At 35.2% G+C, this 20,519-nt stretch overlaps 1 protein-coding gene across 2 annotated transcripts in view; it reads left to right on the top strand.

Annotated features, from left to right (window-relative positions):
- GOLPH3 (golgi phosphoprotein 3) overlaps positions 1–15,688 on the top strand; it is a 36,809-nt gene extending 21,121 nt beyond the window's left edge. For both annotated transcript variants that reach the window (XM_063086415.1, XM_063086414.1), the window contains 2 exons: positions 5,268–5,382; positions 13,786–15,688. In XM_063086415.1, coding sequence (XP_062942485.1) covers positions 5,268–5,382; positions 13,786–14,210 — 540 coding nt within the window. In that variant the 3' untranslated portion in view covers positions 14,211–15,688. The remainder of the gene's footprint in view (positions 1–5,267; positions 5,383–13,785) is intronic.
- Positions 15,689–20,519: the final 4,831 nt, after the last annotated feature.

Below are 20,519 nucleotides of genomic sequence, written 5' to 3'. Positions count from 1 at the left end.
ATCAGATTGTGAATTTAAGAACTCTGTTGTCTTTACTGTGAAGGTACTTCTCTGGTATCATAGAGGTATTATTGGCTAGTTTTTAGAATTTTTAAATTCAACCTCAATCTCAAATATTCAAGACTGTTTCTCTTCCAAGATATCATTGTGTTTCTTTAGGGGCATGGTGTTTCAAAACTTTTTTCCTTAATACTGTGTATTAATGAATCCAAAAGTTTTAGGTCAGAACTGAACATTTTTTGATTGGTATTTTATAGAAAGTAATGATCCTGTAGGAAAGAAAGCTATTAATGTATTCTTTTTTGTTTGTTTTTTTTGTTGGCTGGCCAGTATTAGGATCTGAACCCTTGACCTTGGTGTTGTAACATCAAGCTCTAAACAACTGAGCTAACTGGCCAGTCCCATTAATGTATTCTTAATAGTTACATGCAAAAAGTAAACTTGGCATATTAGAAAATATTCTGCATGAGATTTTAAATTTAAATCTAGTCTAGCTATTTAAAGTCAAGTTAAGTGAGCTGGCATGAGATTAGTTTTAAAAAATTACCATTTTAGACAACTATATAATAAAGTAAAATATAATTTTTATTTCATATTACTGTGCAACCATAGTTATTTATGGGGGGGAAAACCCTTAAAAAGCTGCCATTATAGCTATCAATGAAATATATACATAGGTTACAACTAATTATAGTAATTGTACATAATTTTACATTAATGTGATAGGATCCTGACCTAAATTGAAAAGATTTTGATATTGGATCTTTTTTGTGGGAACAAGAACCAGTTTTATATTATTTGTCAACAATATCTATTGATTGTTCATTCTTTTGTCCATTTATTCATTCATCATATATTTGTTAGTACTTAAGTGCACCATGCACTGTGCTAGACCCTGGGGATTCACTGGTGACCAAGAGAGACATGTTCCCTGCCTGCATGAGCTTGTTATTTCAGTCTCTTAGTCTGAGTGATCTTAACTAGGTAGTTGATAGGTCTTTTGGAAAAATACTCTAATATGACTTAATTTGCTAATTTAAAAGTGATTGTTGGTTTTATTAAGATGATTAAGATTATAAGGGATTTTCAAAAAATTTGCAGAAAGATTTGTATTAACTTTTAATTCTATTTTTCTATGAACTTTTGGAATTACCCTCATATAATAGTGTAAAATCAAACTTTACTGACAGAAAATAGCAGTCTTTGCCCACCCTTCGTCATTCTTTAGTTCTGTTCCTGGAAGGCAACCATTTTCAGTCCTTGTATTAGCTTCCTAGGTCTGCCTTAATAAATTACCACAATCTTGGTGGCTTAAAACAACAGAAATTTATTCTCTCTCAGTTCTGTTTGGCCAGAGGTCTGAAATCAAACTGTGCTGTGTTTTCTTTGAAGGCTCTAAGGGAGATTCTGTTCCTTACCTTTTCCAGCTTCAGGTTGCTTCAGGTGTTGCCTGGCTTCTGACCTCATCCATCTCTGCTCTGTCTTTACATTGTCTTCCCCTTCGTATTGTCATCACTTTTAAGGCCCACATAGATAATTCCAAAATGATCTTATCTTTTGATCTTTAACTTAATGTCATCTGTAAAGACCCTTTTCTCAAATAAGGTTATGGGGGTTAGGACTTGCACGCTTTTGGGGGGCCACCATTCAGTTAACTGTCATTCTCTTAGTTATTCCTTTTGGCATTTACATTCATATTTTAAATAAGCTTATACTGCTATCTTTCTTTTTTTTTTTTTTGGAGGCTGGCTGGTACAGGGATCCGCACCCTTGACCTTGATGTTATAACACCATGCTCTAACCAGTTGAGCTAACTGGCCAGCCCCACTTCTATCTCTTGATATGTCAGTTTGAGACACTGTTTACTTTCTATTAGAATAGATGAATATTGGCTCTCCTACTTACTACTCCTTGCCCTCCAATCTTTCTAATTGAATTATGCCAGAAAATTTTGGCAAAACACTAATGATTGTTTATATTATTACAACTATGTTGATATTGTTTTCTGCATAAAGTATATTCTTATAATATTTTCCTTTCTTGTATTTTTTTTCCCCCCTGGAGTCAATAATTCTTTTTTTTTCTTTCAGTTTTCTATGTAGGTATCTTACTTTTTTCTTAAATGCTTCATCAGAGAAAAATGATCATTATTAATTTTCAAATCTTTAGATACATCAGATTTGACAGTCTAGATGGTTATCTCTGGTTCTATAGCACAGCTGTCATTCTGTGACTTTCTGTCACATTTTTATTGCTTTCAATCTGCTGTTTCCTGGATCTCATTTTTCCTTCCACCTTTTTGGGAAGAAACAGTTTTGGCACTCTACATGCCTGAAAATACCTTTATTATACCTCACTTTTACTTGACAGCTTGGCTGAGACTAGCATGTTGGATTTAATTTATTTTCCTGCAGAATTTTGAAGGCATTTCTCCATTGTCTTCTAGTTGCTGTTGAAGTGTAGTGCCCTTCTGATTTCCATTCTTTGTGTGATATTTGTTTTTTCTCTCCGGAAGCATTTGGAATCTTCTGTTATCACTGGTATCTGAAATTGTGTAATATTTCATTTTTAATTCATTATGTGTGGGTTTTGTCAATCTGGAAAGGTGTATCTTTTGGTTTTGGAAAAATTTTCTTGTATTTCTGGTGTCTTCTCTCCATTTTTCTAGAACACTGTAAGTTGGATGTGGACTTCTTGGCTACTCTTATCTTCTTGTCTACTCTTAAAGGGTTATCTTCTAACCCTCTGGAGTATTTTATTGTAGCTCTCATGTTTTTTATTTCCATAAGCACTTTCTTGTTCTTTATTGTGGTTTCTTATTTTATGGATGTAATATCTTCTTTTAGATCTCTGAGGAATATAGGTCTCATGAAAATTTCCTTTATCTGTATTATCTCTGTTTCTTTAGAGTTCTTATTTTTTCTCTCGTTTGGTCTCTTCTGTTCTGGAGGCTTTCTTTCAGATGTTATCATCCTTGATTATCTGTTCGTATTTAGGGATAACTCCACCCCCACCCACCAAAAAACCAGTAAACTAAATAGAAATTATATGTTTGGACAGAGCATAGTTATTTGTGACCCAACTTATTACTGATATTTTTAAAGGAGTTTAGAACTTATTAGATGAGTCATTGAAGAGTTTTAAACAGAAGTAGATGGAATGTCATGATAAGATTTGCCTTTTAGAAAGATTAGTGAGGAGAATGGATTGAAAAGGGCTAAAATTAGCTTAGGAATATTAGTTAGGAGACTTAAATTAATCCAGATGAAAGAGAACCAGATTAGGTAGACTAGAATAATGGCAAAGGTGATGGAGAAAAAGAATACATTTGCTAGAGATTTAGGAAATAGAATTTTATAAGAAAAAGGTGATCCACCTATACCCAGGTTATTGTGACCCTGATGTAAGGTGGTTGTTGAGGCCAGATTGCAGTGGATATAAGGACTAAGTGGGAAGTAAGAAGTGGTGGCATGGCCACAATATATAGACATATAACTTTTTCTCATGAGGTTCTCCTTTTTTTTTTTTTTTCCTTGCTCTCTCGCCCTCTGCTGAAAGTATGGTTTAGAATAGCATTGTCCAATGGAACTTTCTTCCGTGATGAAAATGTTCTGTATCCGTACTGTCTAACATGGTAGCCACTAGCCACATGTGCCTGTCCATGAGCCAGACACTGGAGCACTTGAAAAGTAGCTAGTGCAAATTGAGACATACTGTGAATAAAAACATGCACTTAATTTTTGAAGAGTTAGCATGGGGAAAAAAAATCTCAATTTTTAAATATTACGTGTTAATATTTTGCCTGATTTTGGTTACATCAAATATATAAAATTAATTTCACTTTTCTTTTTCTTTTTAAATATAACTACTAGAAAATTTAAGAATAGATTTGCGGCTTGCATTGTGGTTCTTATTATATTTCTATTAGGTTATGGTGTCTCATAGATATTGTGTGTATTTTTTTAACCTTTTCTAAGATTGAGCTAGAATATAAAGGACACTTTATTGAGGACAAATTTAAGAGGACTGTCACATTTTTTTTTTTTAAATGTCCTTATTTTTTTATTTTATTTTATTTTATTTTTTGTCTTTTTCGTGACTGCCACTCAGCCAGTGAGTGCACCAGCCATTCCTATATAGGATCCGAACCCACAGCGGGAGCGTCGCCGTGCTCCCAGCGCCGCACTCTCCCGAGTGCGCCACGGGCTCGGCCCGGACTGTCACATTTTAAAGGCAGTATTGTTAAATTTCATAACATTTTAATAGCTAATATTGTAAAGTAATATAACAGATTGAATTTTGATATTATAGGATTTCCACAAGAAATTTGTTACTTAGCCAACAACATGAGTGAAGCAGTATAGCATTTTCCTCACCCATCCTTTCCTCTGGATTTTTCTATTCCTAAGATGGGTTCTATATCTCAATACAGTTTTTTTAAAAAAAATTCATATTATTTAAAAATTTTATGTTATCAAACATCTTGCTATTTTCTTTCTTTCTTTTTTTTTTTTAAGATGACCAGTAAGGGGATCTTAACCTTTGACTTGGTGTTGTCAGCACCATGCTCTCCAAAGTGAGCTAACTGGCCATCCCTATATAAGGATTTGAATCTGTGGCGTTGGTGTTATCAGCACCACACACTCCCAAGTGAGCCACGGGCCGGCCCTCTCTTGCTATTTTCTTTAAGGTTTCTGCTACTGGTGGCAATTTTTAAAATATAACCTTTCTCACACCCAAAATTATATTTTCTGTTTAAGTCTTTATCTTTTATTGTGATATAAGCTCAGAAGAGCCAAGTCAATTTTTGCTCCCAATTTGTTAGCCAGTTGATTTAATGACATTTACTGAAAAATTTCACGTCTCCAGTTATGTGAAGTGTCACCTTTATCAGATACTGAATTCTTACGTATAATTGAATTTCTTTCTGGAACTAATAATAATATTTAAAAAATGATTTTCTGGATCAAATAGCTTAAGTTTCAGCAGTGAAAGGTGTTTACAGTGAGTATAAACTGTCCTAACATTTTCTATACTAATTATTGCGCAGTAGCTTCGTTTTTGTTTATGAATGTAGCTAATCTGGTGAGGTTAAATATTGTATTTTTTTTTAACACAGGATTAATTTAAAATCTGAATTTTGATAGTACATGAACACTTGGGGCTTTAAGTACAATAATTGTTTGCATAATTGTTTTTCACTTAATGGGATCGAGTCATAAAAAAGGCATCAGTGGATCATTTTATTCTTATTGCTTACATTTTAGGTAATCTGTAAGTCGGATGCTCCAACAGGTGATGTTCTTCTTGATGAAGCTCTAAAACATGTTAAGGAGACTCAACCTCCAGAAACAGTCCAGAACTGGATTGAATTACTTAGTGGTAAGCTGCTGTGTATAAACTAAAAACTAAATTCTTATTATGTAGAAGTTTAAAATCCTTCTGAAAGGAACTTATGCAAATAGCCAGAAGCTTGTTTAATTATTTAGGCATACTTGAAAGTTATCAGTCACTGAGTAGAGAAAATAATGGTTTTTATAAAATTTTATCCTCTTTAACAAGACTGAGCAGATATTGAATGAGGTGTAATATTCTTTCTTAGAGCTCCCATCATTCTTTATCAAAATTACCACACACTACCGTATTCTGGATAGGCTAGTTTAAGCTGGGGTAATAACCCCAAAATGTCGATAGCTTAAAACAACAGTGTATTTTTCACTCAGGCTGTCAGTCAGTCACAGGCCACTTGATTCTCACTCTGCCAGCCAGACAGACGGAGCTGCCACCATCTGGAGCAATGTCAGTCACTATCATGAAAGGAGGAAGAGCATAGCAGATTACTCAGGCTCTTAAATTTCTGCTCACAAATAACATGTGGTTCTTGTTTCATTGGTCAGAGCAAATCACCTGGCCTCCCCTAATTTCAAGGAGACAGTGAAGTGCAACCCTAGGGAGGAGAACCTGAAAAATTTCGTTGACAGCGTTAGTGATTATGACATTTATGTTAAAGTTATTTGTGTATTTGTCTGATTTCCTAGATGGGAAGCACCTTGAGTATGGAACCTAACCTATCTTGTTCTTCTTTCTCTCTGTTGTTATGTAAAACATAGCTTCTGCATACATTTATTGTCATTTCATCTCATGTTCAAAACATATTCTAAAAACAACTGGACGTTATCAGAGATTGGTAATTAACACGATGTCAGTTTTCTCAGAAATAAGCAGTTTCTAAAATAATCCTATTATGAGGATATTCTGTCAGTGAAAGATTTTTGCTTTTATATTTATTTAAAGATTGAATACTTATACTCCATTCTTAGCTAATGGGTCCTTTACATTTAGGGCAAGGTCATTCTTTTTTACTGATAGATAATATACATTTATTCACAAGGTTGTTGTTAATTTTGGATTTTTGTTTTACAACCCTCTTGTAGATCTGATACAAGATCTTTTTATCTCATAGAGTGAGAGAAACTTTAACTCTACCCTTTCCCTCCCTTTGTGTTTGTGATATATTTGTATTGTCTTCAATTGTAGTTTCTTGTGTGAATATTTTTAGAAATTACTTTGTCTACTTGATGAGAGTTTATTTAGTTAAAACTAGTTTATATAATCTACAAGTCACCTAATCAGCACATATCAGTATAATACACCACAATGCTCAATGCATTGTTGTTCTTTCTGGGTTAGCTTTCCATTTATACCTGTCAGTGACATGCAGCCATCTAACATAGACTCAAGGCATTAATGTTAACTTCGTAAGTTCAGTGTTAGCAAATGTAATTTTTTTTTAGATAAAAAATTTGTGTTATTCTCATGGTGTATTGTCAGTGTTGACTCATTACTGGTTCTGGTGGTACAAATTAGAATTTGTAATTGGGTACCCAACTGGCCAAAAGAAGCGTTTCCCAAAGTTGCAGTTACTTTTTCAGTAGTAAGTTACAGTGCTAAAGATTCTTTTTATGGAATGCAGCAGGTTTTACCTTAATTCTCTTGTTATTGATAGCCACTTCGGTGCTACTTAGCAGTATGGAGATTTTTTCATACGTTTACTTATAAACGTTGCTGATGGCACATTGGGCTTTGGTTTAATATGTATCTTAGACCACCAGATTTCCTTTGACAGTTTATATACCAAAAATTAGTTTGGCACACCAGGGGGTTGAATCTCAACATTTAAGATGACTGTATACTTCTTAATTTACCTGTCAAGTAATATTTTATGAATGAAGCTAATCAATATAAATGCTGACTGAACTTGGTTCTAAACTTGGGCTGCTGTTGCACTGTTTCCACCTGATTTAGCAGTGAAAAGTGTTTAAATACAATTAGGATTTGGTAAAAGTGTGTTCATATGGATTAGGAATTTGGGTAAAACATGAGGCTAATACTTAGCAAGTGTTTCTTGTTTTTTTTTTAAAACAATATTCTGAGAGTTTTAGGTCAACTGTAAATGCCAGGACACTGCCTGTAGCACTTCAGTTGCTTGTTCTTGACATTTATTGCAAATGAACCACCATTTTAGCATAAAAGAAGGGGATATAGAGTAGAAGGAGAAAAACATATTTCTTTTAAATTAAGAAAATACATGCTTCCCACCTAGTGAAAGTGCCAAGATAACAGCTTACTGATTAAAAAAAAATTTTTTTTTATTGTGACAAAATATATAATGTAACATTTACCACTTTAAGCATTTTTAAGTACAGTTCTGTGGCCAGCTTGCTGATTCTTAAAATTTTTCAAATTTTAATTGTTTTAAGATAGTATGTAGTTATCAAATACCAGTTATTGCACCAATATTGACATAGGTGCTATGAAACTTAAAAAAAAAAAAGGAGGTATTTACAGACTAAAAGAATCTTAAAATCCATTTCGGGAACAGTTGTGTATGTCTAATAATTTCATAACAGATTAGAGTTTAAAAATGTGGTTCTCTGAAAGTTCATTAGTTCAGAAAAAAGAGAAATCCTTGGGAACTTCAGTAGTTTGAGGAAGAAAATGGACATTGGATTAGGCCTTTGAAGGGTTAGAGTGAGACATAAAGAGGGAAGTGTTCCTGTTCAGAGGAATTAGAGGTGGTGGTAAAATTGGTGAATCTGATCTTACACAGCTAAGTCTGTGCTTGCTGCATGGTTTTCAAAACTATATACTGTACTGCATCGCTGAGGGAAAGAACAGAGAATGATTGACAGGTCATCTGATGGTTACCTCTGAGGCACAGACAGCACACAGGAGGCTTCTAATATAAAAATAAAGAATGCCATTAAACCAAAGAATGTTTTACTAAAGAAAGTTTTCACTACCCAGGGTAGGGGATATCCAGGGGCTCATTTTATTAATATTTATACTGTACATATATACATGTTAAAACTATTAACAAATTTTAAACATTGTGTATATTATTTATTAATTAGAAAAATTAGTAAGTATATATATATTTGAGGCAAAGACTTTAAAAACAGTAGTCTTTAAACTTTTTAAGAATAGTTTCTGGCTTTCTGAAATCTTAAGGCATGTGCTCCATCAGTTTGGTCATAAGGTGTCAATAGGCTGATAAATTTACGAACAAAGCTGCTTTTAGTTTTGTAACGTGATGTCAAGGAAGTTCTTTGCAGTGATTATTTAGGGACTTGTCAGTATGTTATTCTCCACTGAAGTGATTGCTGGGCAGTGGACATAAATAACCTTTGAAGAACTTTTCTTCTTCATTTATACTTCTCACAATTTTCTGGACAAAAAAGTGAACTATAAATAAATTCTGTACATTTTAAATTTGCTTGTGTAACTTACCAAGTCTTTTTTACATACGTAGAGTAACTTAGGGACTGATGAATAATAGTGTGGACCTGTTGTTCATGGATTCTTTTAACCTAGGAATTCAAGCACTATTCATTCATCAAACATTTATTACAAAGCATTTAAAAGGTATTCAATATTTTTAATTGAAGCAGCTAAATGTTTGGTAGCTAGTATAGATTAAACCTGGATTATATCTTCTCTTCACTAATAATATATCTACCCTTCTCCCATCCCAATTTATACTGGTGTCTTGATTATGCCAAACTCAGGGATGTCTTTATTGTTTGGATTTCACTTAATTTAATTCTTTTAAAATCAAAGGCAAGAAATTTCAGGATAACAAGATACTTTGACCACTCAGTTATTCAATTGTACTTTTTTTTGTATACTACAAATAGTATTAACATTTGGGGTATTTCCCATACTGTTTCAACCTTCTGTTTATGGGATTTCTTCATTTTTTCAAATATCTGAGGAGATCTGAATAATCTATTTTTTTGTTGGAGTAAGCACACAGTGTTTTGCCCTCTTCCAGGGAATTGCTACAAAAAAAGGTGATGGCTGGGTCCCTTTTTATTACTTCCTCTGTGGCAGAAATGATTACCCTTAAAAAGGTCCAGGTGTAAATGGAACACCTTAAAAAGGTGGGTCTGTGTTTAGGGTCTTCTCATTTTTAATGGCAACATTAAACTGTAAGTTATGTACTTTGGAATTAAGAAATTTCTCTGAAGAACTTTGTAAGCATTACATGTTCCATTGGTTGAAATACGTATGATTTAACTAAAGATAAGGTGAGGATAAACCTTCGTATGACTTCAATACAATAGACAGTAGTCATGAACTGTTAATCCCATGTATTTTCCATGAGAAAGAAAAAAAAAAGTTATCATATAGCAGGATTAGAGGGATTTTTGTTGTTTTTTAAGGCCTGCATAGAGAAATTTAACTATGGGTCTCAGAATAATCTACTTCTTGATTTTTTTTCCTCCTATTGTTTGAGAATAAATGACTAAGAAGTTCTCTGGGGCATAGAATCCTTTCCTATGTGAACTTAGTAAGGTAAAATAAATTTGAGTGGCTTGGGAATCATTTGTTCTGCCACACTTTGGTTTTATGACAACATAAACATTTTAAGGCTATAATACTTAGTTAGCTATAAGAGTTGCCAGGGGATAGTACTACTTTGATAATGTATAAATTATTATATGCACAGTTAATTAATCTTAGAATTGAGCTATAGTTTTTAACAGGCTTTTACATACATTTGGTTATTTTATGTTGTACAAAGGTACTTCAAAGAGTTCATGGTAGTATAGAATTAAAAGATAATAAAAACCTTTCCATGAACTTTTTGAAGACTCCTTCCTATTTATTTAAATTTCCAAAAATCAATTAACACAACCTACCCAATTCTAGCCTAGAAAACAATAAACAAAACCCAGACAGTCTGATGAAACATGCAGTAGGTAGGCAGGCAGGCAGGCAGGCATTTATTGGGGAGACAGTGGTTTGCACAACATTGAAACAGTGGAAGTCATGCACCTTTGAAGGAAGATATGTGCCTCCACTCGAGGGCTTCTATTCTGCATATAATTGCTGCCTATGCACTATGTATTAATCTGTTTCTGCTTATAACAAAATACACAGAACTGGGTGATTTATAAAGAAAACGAAATTTATTGCTTACAGTTTCAGGGGCTAGGAAGTCCAAATCCAGGGAACACATCTGGTGAAGGCTTTCTTTGGTGGTGACTTCAATAATGATAGGGTAGCACATTGCAAACCGGCAGAGCAGAGCAGAGAGAGAGAGAGAGATTTGCTGGATTTCTAGATTTAGCTTGAATGTCCTTTCCCCTGTAACTTTCCTAAAGATAACCCTTAACATTAAACCTAAGTCATTTCTTATTCTGCTGGGCACTTGTTCATATATTGTTCTTATTGTTCATATATTGTTCTTATGTTCTATATTATCAATCTCTTTCCTTCACTTGATTTTAAGTTCCTATAGGGTTAGAGAAGTATATCTTACTTAATGCTTGTCTTCTTGGTGCCTGGTATGATTCTTAGAACATTATAAATATTGTAAATTCTGTCAGAATGTTGATTCTGCACATGGATAGATAATAGTAGCTGACATTTGATATATCTTAACTCATTTAATCCTCATAATAGCCCTATGAGCTTGACACAGTTGTTATCATCACTTTATAGATGAGGAAACGGCGATATACAGAGGTCAAGCAGTCTTGTAAAGGCTGCACAACTAGGAAATGACCAAATTTGGATTTCAGACCCAGCTAATCTGGTTCAAGAGTCTGCTGTTACAGCTTGTTATATTATACTGCCTCATCAAGTAACTTACTGATTTCTCAACATCAAATACAGGTGTGGGCTTAACACCAGAAATTGAAATAACTAGGATTATGTGTATTATTCAGTTGTTTTTCTTTCGTACTACTAGATTTTAAAATCAGATGTGGCCTCAAATATATTTCAGCTCTTTTCCTTTTTGAAATTACCGAGGAAATTGAATGCAGTGGTTTTTTTTTTTTTTTGGTGGACTCTGATTTGTCAGGCCTTCTTATTTGAAAAAGTTATGTTTTTCTTAAATGCAGGAGGTAATTACTAGTAATTATTACTAGTTATTTATGGTATTAGTATATGTTATGTATGGTACTATACATTAATTACTAGTAATTTATGGTACCAACCCTTCATCATTTAATTTTAGGCAATATTTAAAGTCCCTAGTTTTATAAAGTAAATCACAAAATGCAAAATGGCAGGTTGAGATCGATCATTCTTTTTAAAGAATAGCTCCCATTTTCTCTTCATTCTGTACATGGTTTTCTTTAAATTTAAGTATTTAAGCTGTTTTAACTGTTTTTTTGCTTATTCCATCATCTCTGTCATTTCTGGGTCAGATGACTGTTTCTGTTGACTTTTTTCCCTTAGTTTTGGGTCACATTTTCTTCTTTGCAAGTGTAGTGATTTTTTTATTGGGTGCTGGATGTTGTGAGTGCTGAGTTGTTGAGTGCTGAATTTTGTGGTCTTAAAGAGTATTGAATTTTGCTTTGGTAGGCAGTTCAGTTACTTGTGGACCAGCTTGTTTTTAAGACCATAGCAGGTCTAGTATGGCCTTTACTCTAGGTCTAGTTTAGCCCTACTACTAAGGTGTGGTCCTTCTGGGTTACATTCTGAATGTCCTGGGTGAACTTCCCGCAAGGCCTTTCTACTAAGGCTAGTTGGTGCTCAGATTTTTCCTAGTTCTGTGTGAACTCTTGGAATTGTTCAGCTTACAACTTTCTGGTAGTTGTTCTTTGCTTAGCCTTGTGGAGTTTCTCATAACATGTGCGGTTTAGTTTTCAGCCAAAGACTCAAGAGACTATGCTGATTTTAGACCCCGTTTCCTGCACAGCCCTCTTTTCTCCAGTACTCTGCCTTGGCTGCCTTGAACTCTGATCTGGGCCTTCTTAACGCAGTGTGATTGCCGCACTGTACCTGGGGTCTTCCTTCCACCTCTGCTGTCCGGGATGTACCTCCAGGTAGTAAGCTTGGGCAATCTTAGGGATCACTTAGTTTTCTTTCAAGGATCACAGTTCTGGGCTGCTTTTTGGCCAGCATCTGAAAACAGTTGTTTCATATATTTTATCCAAATTTCTAATTATGATGAGAGGGCAAGTCCAGGATTGACTACTCTATCATAGCTCCATACGCTTTAGTATTAAGTCATATAGTAAAATAATGTTGTCTGTGGCCAACTGAATAGTGTGTATTTTAAGGTAGCACCTTAAAACTTTAAGGCAATCCACTAAAACTTTCTGTGATGATGAAAATGTTCTATTCCTGTGCTACCAGGTCAGTATAGTTAATGTCTATTTGAAATGTGGCTAGTGCAACTGAGGAACTGAATTTTTTATTAATTTAAATTTAATAGCTCCATGTGGTTAATGGCTCCTGTAATAGACAGTGCAGTTTAAAGTTTTCTCTCAGTAGTATAAAATTTCAACTTAGAGCTTTTGCATTTAAGAAAGGTACCTGTGGCTGATCTTTAACATGTTCTAATTTAGGAAATTACTATAGTATTTCTTTTTAATTATAAAAATTATTATGTGTTCATTGGAGATCATTTAGAAAATACGGAAAGTACAAAAAAGAAAAATTGTCATAATCCCAAAGATAAACAAGATTAATATATTTCCTTCCAGTCTTCTATAAAGAAAAAAAAAAAAAAACTATTTTAGTGAAGAATTATTTGGTTTTATTTTAATCATTTCTGTTTCAAAAGGGTATATGCATAAATGGTAAGATTAAAATTGTGAAAATTTTTTGCCTCTTAGAATTAGCTTTATATTATTTGTCATCAGGGAATAGCATTGCCTAAATAGGCAGTCCTAGCTTTATAGGAATAACATATTAATCTGGAAACTTTTTTTCTTTTGTCTATTTGTTGTAGATTATTGTTTAACAGAAGAGAAATTTATTTGCTGTTGGCTGCTTTTTGACAACAGCTGGAGGGAGGCTGGAACATAATTTAATATTTTGCACAATTCCACATTAGACCTAGGGGGACTGTGGCTTGAAGACTACTTTTGGTTTAGTCCTTTTTTTTTTTTTTTGTCTTTTTGTGACTGGCCGTACCGCGCTCAGCCAGTGAGCGCACCAGCCATCCTTATATAGGATCCGAACCCGCGGCGGGAGCACTGCTGCGCTCCCAGTGCCGCACTCTCCCAAGTGCGCCACGGGATCGGCCCTGGTTTAGTCTTTTGAGTGAGAATGTGCCAGTTCTTTAGACTCTGAAGGCCTAAAGGGGATTATAGTCTGGTTAGGGACTAGAACTAGTTAGGGAGAAGAACATTTTTGGATTTTCTTTGATTTCTCTGGGAAAAAAAATTAAATTTTACCATTTGTTTCAATGGAATAAAAATTTGGCAAAATTAGCAGGTAGAATCCATCATTTCTAACTTCCAAAATCTTTTTTTTTAGGTGAGACGTGGAATCCATTAAAATTGCATTATCAGTTAAGAAATGTGCGGGAACGGTTAGCTAAAAACCTGGTGGAAAAGGGTGTATTGACAACAGAGAAACAGAACTTCCTACTTTTTGACATGACGACACATCCTCTTACTAACAACAACATTAAGCAGCGCCTCATCAAGAAGGTACAAGAGGCTGTTCTTGACAAATGGGTGAATGACCCTCACCGCATGGACAAGCGCTTGCTGGCCCTCATTTACCTAGCCCATGCCTCGGATGTCCTGGAGAATGCTTTTGCTCCTCTTCTGGATGAGCAGTATGATTTAGCCACCAAGAGAGTGCGGCAGCTTCTCGACTTAGACCCTGAAGTGGAATGTCTGAAGGCCGGCACTAACGAGGTTCTGTGGGCGGTGGTGGCAGCATTCACCAAGTAACTGCTCAGAATGAAACGTTCTTCTTTCTCTCATGTGAACCAGTAGTTTTTCTTCTATAGACTTCTGGTTTTCCCTAATTTGTACTTTCTGACACTATAATCGGCTTTTGTTTTATGAAATGGTGGGTGGCTTTTTCTTTATTGTGTGTATGCAGGATTCTGCTGGTACGAGAGGCCTTCCTCTTTCTGTTTTTAAAAAAGTTCTTTTGCCATTTCTTTCCCTGTCACCATTCTCACTATTTTTATTTTGGGTTTCTGGTATACTTTGACTTTTAAAGTACCTCCAGTCTCCTGACATGCCCAGTTTTGTGTTACCTCAGCTTGAGTTTTCCCTCATGTGCATGTATACCTAGCATTCTGCCTACAATTCAGACAGAAGTCACAAAAAGGCCTTCAACTCACCAAAGGTAAGTATCTGTATCTATTAGGACATTTTATACACAGACCTTAGTTGAGATGTATACTTAGCAAAATTATTTTTAAATTGAAAAAGCAAATACTTAATATAAAATGCCCCTTGGATTTTGCTTCTCATGTAAATCTGTTGTATTATTACACTTGTTATAATTTTAACTATTAAATCATAAAGGTCCAATTGTTTCACAAAGCCAGTTTGGAATGGGCTGCATTCCAGTTATACTGTATATAGTTTGAATTATATATAAGTTGCCCCTTCTTCTGGCCACTTCTGCCCCATCTTAGTATTTTGCAAGACTTCATTAGTTGTACACCTGGTGCCCCTCACGTGCTTCAGTCATTGTTATTTGATGGCAAAACAGACCTCTCATTGAAGGAGAGAGAAAAGGTGTGTGTTTGATTTGTTCCGGAATTTATTGAGCTGTGCCGTTCATGGCCCTCTGCCTATGCGTCTCCTTTCTGGATTTCCCCCCCCCCCCGGTCTTACTGCTATTATAATTTCTATAGGGAAGAGGCTTGTGACCAGTACTAATCTTGAGTACAGTTTTTTTCTTTTTCTGTCCACAATTAAATTAATGTCTGCTCTGAAATGTCATTTATCTCTTCACACTTTTTTGGGGAAAGAAAAAATCAAATGTCAGTTCTAGCAGATGTTGCATGTAAATTGGTAGCAAGTAATGACTACAACCCAGATGATTAAGAATTTTGTAACAGAAAGCTCTGCTATCTTTTAATATTTTATATACAATTATGAGAAGTAGCACATTGTAAGTCTATAAACCTTTGCTTTTTAAAGTTTATTTTTACTATTTCTTTATCACTGTTGATCATACCATTGGTTTCATAATGTAAATATTATACATTGAACAAATTAAATGTTAAATTTTTTATTACTATACTTCATGTTAATAGTGGGGCTTTCAGGTGTCTAGAGATTTTTTTGGTTAACATTCAATGCAAAAGTACTAGATGGTGTATAACTCTAGAGTTGAATTTTAAGGGATTCCCTAATATGTATACTATCTTTTTATCTGAAATAATAAATAAACTATGATCTTGAAAGTGCCTGAATCAGAGCAAGCATGTCATTTGTACTTTTGTGTTCTCACTTAGTTTTCTTTCAAATCAAGTTTTATTTAGTATAGCATTGAAATATTTCAATGCAGGGGTTGGCAAACTTTTTCTTAAAGGTCCATATAGTAAATGTTTTAGGCTTTGTGAGCCACATGTGGTGCCTGTCGCAACTGTTCAACTCTGCTGAATAAAAGCTATCATAGACAATACAAATAGCTGGCTAGGCTGCATTCCAATAAAACTTTATTTACACAAACAGGCAGCTGGCTATGGGCTGTAGTTTGCCAGCCCCTGTTTTAATGCATGGAGAAAGACAGATTTTTTATCCATGAAAATAACCTCCTTTACCTTTAAAAATGACACTACTGGTGCTAAGTGTAGAAACTGTTAATTTAAAGTTTCTTTTCTTTTCTTTTTTTCCCCCAAAAGGTGACCGGTAAAGGGATCTTAACCCTTGACTTGGTGTTGTCAGCACCACGCTCTCCCAAGTGAGCAAACCAGCCATCCCTATATAGGGATCCGAACCTGTGGCCTTGGTGTTATCAGCAGCACACTCACCTCACCCAAGTGAGCCACAGGCCGGCCCTTAATTTAAAGTTTCTACTCATAAAATGGGTACTGAAAACTGATACTATTATACTGGAATTCCTTATGAGATAGAAATTTACTATTTTTCCCTTGAAAAGATTTTAGAAGTGAGGTAATAGATGTCTCTAAGGTATTCGTCACTTCATCAGTAGCATTAATATCCCCAAGAAAGAGGGATAAGGGCCTCACCCAAATTTCTGTTAGTGTTTCAGAGCAGAGTGCACACTGAGCTCTACCTGTGTGTAGCCTCAACATCAGTAAATGTTTCTATTCCAGAGGAGAGGAAAAGTAATAAAATCCACAGCAGGGGGGCTGTTATCTAGGACTGTTTCTCCTGTGAAATGCTGTTGCTTATAGACCTTTGTAAAGCAGGAATGGTGTGACTCCATGGAAATAATGATTCTGTGTGGTAGGAGCAGTACGTTCACAGGTTTATGCCACTTTGGTTGAAGGCCTTCAGATCCAAGAATCAGGCAGTGAATTTTTATATTATAATAAAACATAAATTATCAGTTGTGCAAAGAATTAGTAGTTGCTGTTTCTTTTTTATTTCAATATGTTGTTTAATTGATGAGTGTTCCTTCAGATAGCCTGATCTAGTGCAATGCTCTAACAGAAGCTTACTGAATGCATGCTTTGTGCTTATTTAAGTATTTTATATCTCATTTTGACCTCCCCAAATCCCAATTACTGTCTTCATTTATTGAAGAACAGGTTCAGGATGACTTGCTCAATCTTATGTCATATAGTTACTGTTTGAGCTTTTAATCCCACAGTGATTGAGCAGCAGTGATGGCATTCAGCTGCAATTTTTCCTTTCTTATTTGGGCACTAGGAGAGAGACAACAAGAATAGCAGGCATGCAGAAAATTCTCATGGTGGTGCAAAATAAAATGTTTAAAGGACATTCCTAGTTTATTCTTATGTCTTGTTATAATTTACATAAATTATCTTTTGTGGATGAAAAAGGTGACCAATTTTGTATGTTCTCAGAAGAAAGCAGCATTGTTCCAATGTCAGATAGCCAAGAAAGCTCCTGGTCTGCTGAAGCAAGATTAACCAGTGATCTGTGACTTATTCCACCACTTGACCCTACCCATTGTTTGTGAACAGATGGATACAGTTCTCTTTTTAAGCACAGTAAACCTCAGGAAGGAAGGAAGTGAAGGTGGCGGCTGGTGTCTGGTTCGGTGGCAGCATAGGACTAGTAAATGGTGACACCCAGCCTGATAAAAAGGGTCCATGGCTGCCAGGCATGGCTACTCTTGCCCCAGCAGCATGGAAGTCATCAGCCACAAAGTTTTTGTGCGGTACTTACTTAATGGAGTTTGTTTATTTTCCAACTCTACGGCCTCTCCATCTTGCGTTAACTCGTTATATGTTCTCAGATAATACTGCTGCATTTCACTTTCATCCAGATAAGATGACCAGCACTCTGCAATTCTGAATTCTGAACAGGGCCAGTCTTCAGAATTTTTTTTTTTTTTTTTGTGGCTGGCCAGTATAGGGATCCAAACCCATGACCTCGGGGTTATAAGGCTATGACTTAACCAGCTGAGCTAACCAGCCAGCCCTCAAGATGACCAGCAAACTGAGGTAGTTTCCAATTAATCTCAGCCTATTGGGTATGATATGCTTGGCTCTTATGAGTTCTGCGCAAATGTCATATATTCTTTAACAGCATCAGTGAAGTGGTGGTAACATTCATAACTTAGCAGGCTGTCCTTCAAAGGGGTATGGATGGTAACATAGTTTAATTAAATTGATATCCACACTTTCTCAGCCCAGTGTTAGAATTATATAGGTGTTTTACTCATAATTCAACAGTGGTTTAATATGACTCCCATTAACATCATTATACACTGATGTGCAATCTACTTTTTGCACTTAGGTTGAGAGCTTTCAGAGTAGGTATGCATTCTTTTGAATGGCTTCATTATATAGCTTAATTAAATCTTCCATTAACAGACATTTGGCTTATTCTCATGTTTCATTATTACATATAGTATTGTACATTTTTGTACATGTCTATATTTCTCTGATTTCCAATGGGAGGAATTAAAATAAATGGATTTGTTCAAAGATGACTTGAACATGTAAAACATAGAGCCACATTGATTTCTGAGATTCATATTAACTTACACTTCCAACAGTAATGTGAATGCTGATTTCCCTACACTCCAGCTGATACTGTAGAGGGTATCATCAATCCTGGTCTTTGCCAATTGAATAAGGGAGAATTATCAAGTTATTTTAATTATTGAGGGGTTGATTATCATTTACTGTCTTTATTGGTAATTTGTATTTTTTCTGTGAATTACTTGTTCATGTTCTTTTTCCATTTTTTAAATAGGCATTGATCTTTTTATGTGTTGATTTTTTTTTTTTTTTTAAAGATGACCAGTAAGGTGATCTTAACGCTTGACTTGGTGTTGTCAGCACCGTACTCTCCCAAGTGAGCTAACTGGCCATCCCTGTACAGGGATCTGAACCTGTGGCCTGGGTGTTAACAGCACCGCACTCTCCCAAATGAGCCATGGGCTGGCCCTTATTTATTGATTTTTATGTATCAATTTACCAGGACTTAACTCTGAGACTGTGATATAATTGGTTTTTCCAGTCTTTGGAGCTGGTATATGGTAAGTTTTTCTTTTGCTTTCTTTAACATTCAGAAAAGCATTAGGTACAGTCCTTTTTATATGTATATAAAAATTTGGGGGGATATCAAATTAGCAAATGAAAAAATCAAATAAATGATAGGTTGTGAATATATATGTACACAAACATTTCGTTAAAATTTTTAATGATTAAAATACAAAAAATCGCATAAACAAATATATAGGTTAATGTGCTTACAGCCATCATCCAGGTCAGGAGATACAACGTTGCTGGCCACTCAGAAGCTGTTCGAGGCTTCTTCCCAATTACAGTCTTCCTAACCCCTAGGAGTACACTGTCCTGATCCAGTGTGCGTCTTTAATAATATTGTCGTTTGATTTTTTTTCCATTTGATATGTTTTTCAAGTTTCTTTTAATTTGTAAGTTTGTCCTCCATCTCTCTCTCGCAAAATATTTGTTGATGAAATTGGATCATTTGTCCTGTCGAGTTTTCCAAAGTTTGGGCTTTGCTGATTGCATCTCCATGTTGTAATTTAATGGTTTTCTCTGACTTCTGTGTTTCCCAAGAATTGACAATTGGTTCTAGAGGCTTAATCAAATTCAGGTTCATTTGTGTAGGCAACACTACTTCATAGGTGGTGGTATGTACTTCCATCAGGAGGCATGTAATGCCTCGTCTCCTGTGATGTTAGCAGCTTTGCTGTTCAATTCGTAGATCCTACGATTTATTGGGGTTGCAGAGTGGTGATATTTTAATTCTTTTTTTTTTTATTTAGCTAGAACATTTCTACAAACAAACTTCACCTTATTACATTACCTTTTAGTATCGTTCATAGAGGAAGGTTTCTTTGCTGTTTATTTACCAATTTTCAAAATGGAGTTAGTTTCCTGGTACCCTTTAAAGATGACTGATATTTTTTGAAAAGTATTATGAACTTACGGAAATAAACATTGTTTTATGTTTTGATCTATTATAGTTATTATCCTTATTAATCCTCAAAATGTCCTATCCTTGGCCAGTGGAACCTTAAAGGATCCTGAGTCCTTTTGACACAATTCTACTGGTTTTTGATAACCTTCCAATGTGGCAAGATGTTCCAGGCTCATTTTGTACATTTGTGTCCCACATCTGGAATGTTCCGTTTCTTGAAAAAACCGTGGTTTCTTTTTAGCTTGAAATGATATATCAAGACCATAATTTGGGTTTTTAGAATACTTGCTCCTACTGCCTTGGTCAGTGCTTCTAGGGGGGAAATTCTGTGTATGTGTGTTTATGTGGGGGGAGTGTGTGTGTATGTGTGTGTGTGTATATATCAAAGTACCTCACAGAGTTTTAGTTTGGGAAGATGAAAAAGTTCTGGAATGTATGGTGGTGGTGATGGTTGTACCAAGTCAGTGTACTTAATGTTTTGTCTAATTGTATTGGATTATACCTCCAGAACAATAATAGCACACATCCTGTGTGTGTGTGTGTGTACTCCTGGCTTTAATGGGTTGTTTCTGGAGTTTCTCCACTGGAGAGATGCAGGCTATAAAAAAGTATCTATTGAGGGGCTGGTCAGTTAGCTCTGTTGGTTAGAGCACAGTGTTATAACACCAAGGTGAGGGGTTT

This window comes from Cynocephalus volans, chromosome 2 (genome assembly GCF_027409185.1).
Source record: "Cynocephalus volans isolate mCynVol1 chromosome 2, mCynVol1.pri, whole genome shotgun sequence".
Taxonomy (NCBI): Eukaryota; Metazoa; Chordata; class Mammalia; order Dermoptera; family Cynocephalidae; genus Cynocephalus; species Cynocephalus volans.
This window is presented reverse-complemented; position numbering and strand designations above follow the sequence as displayed.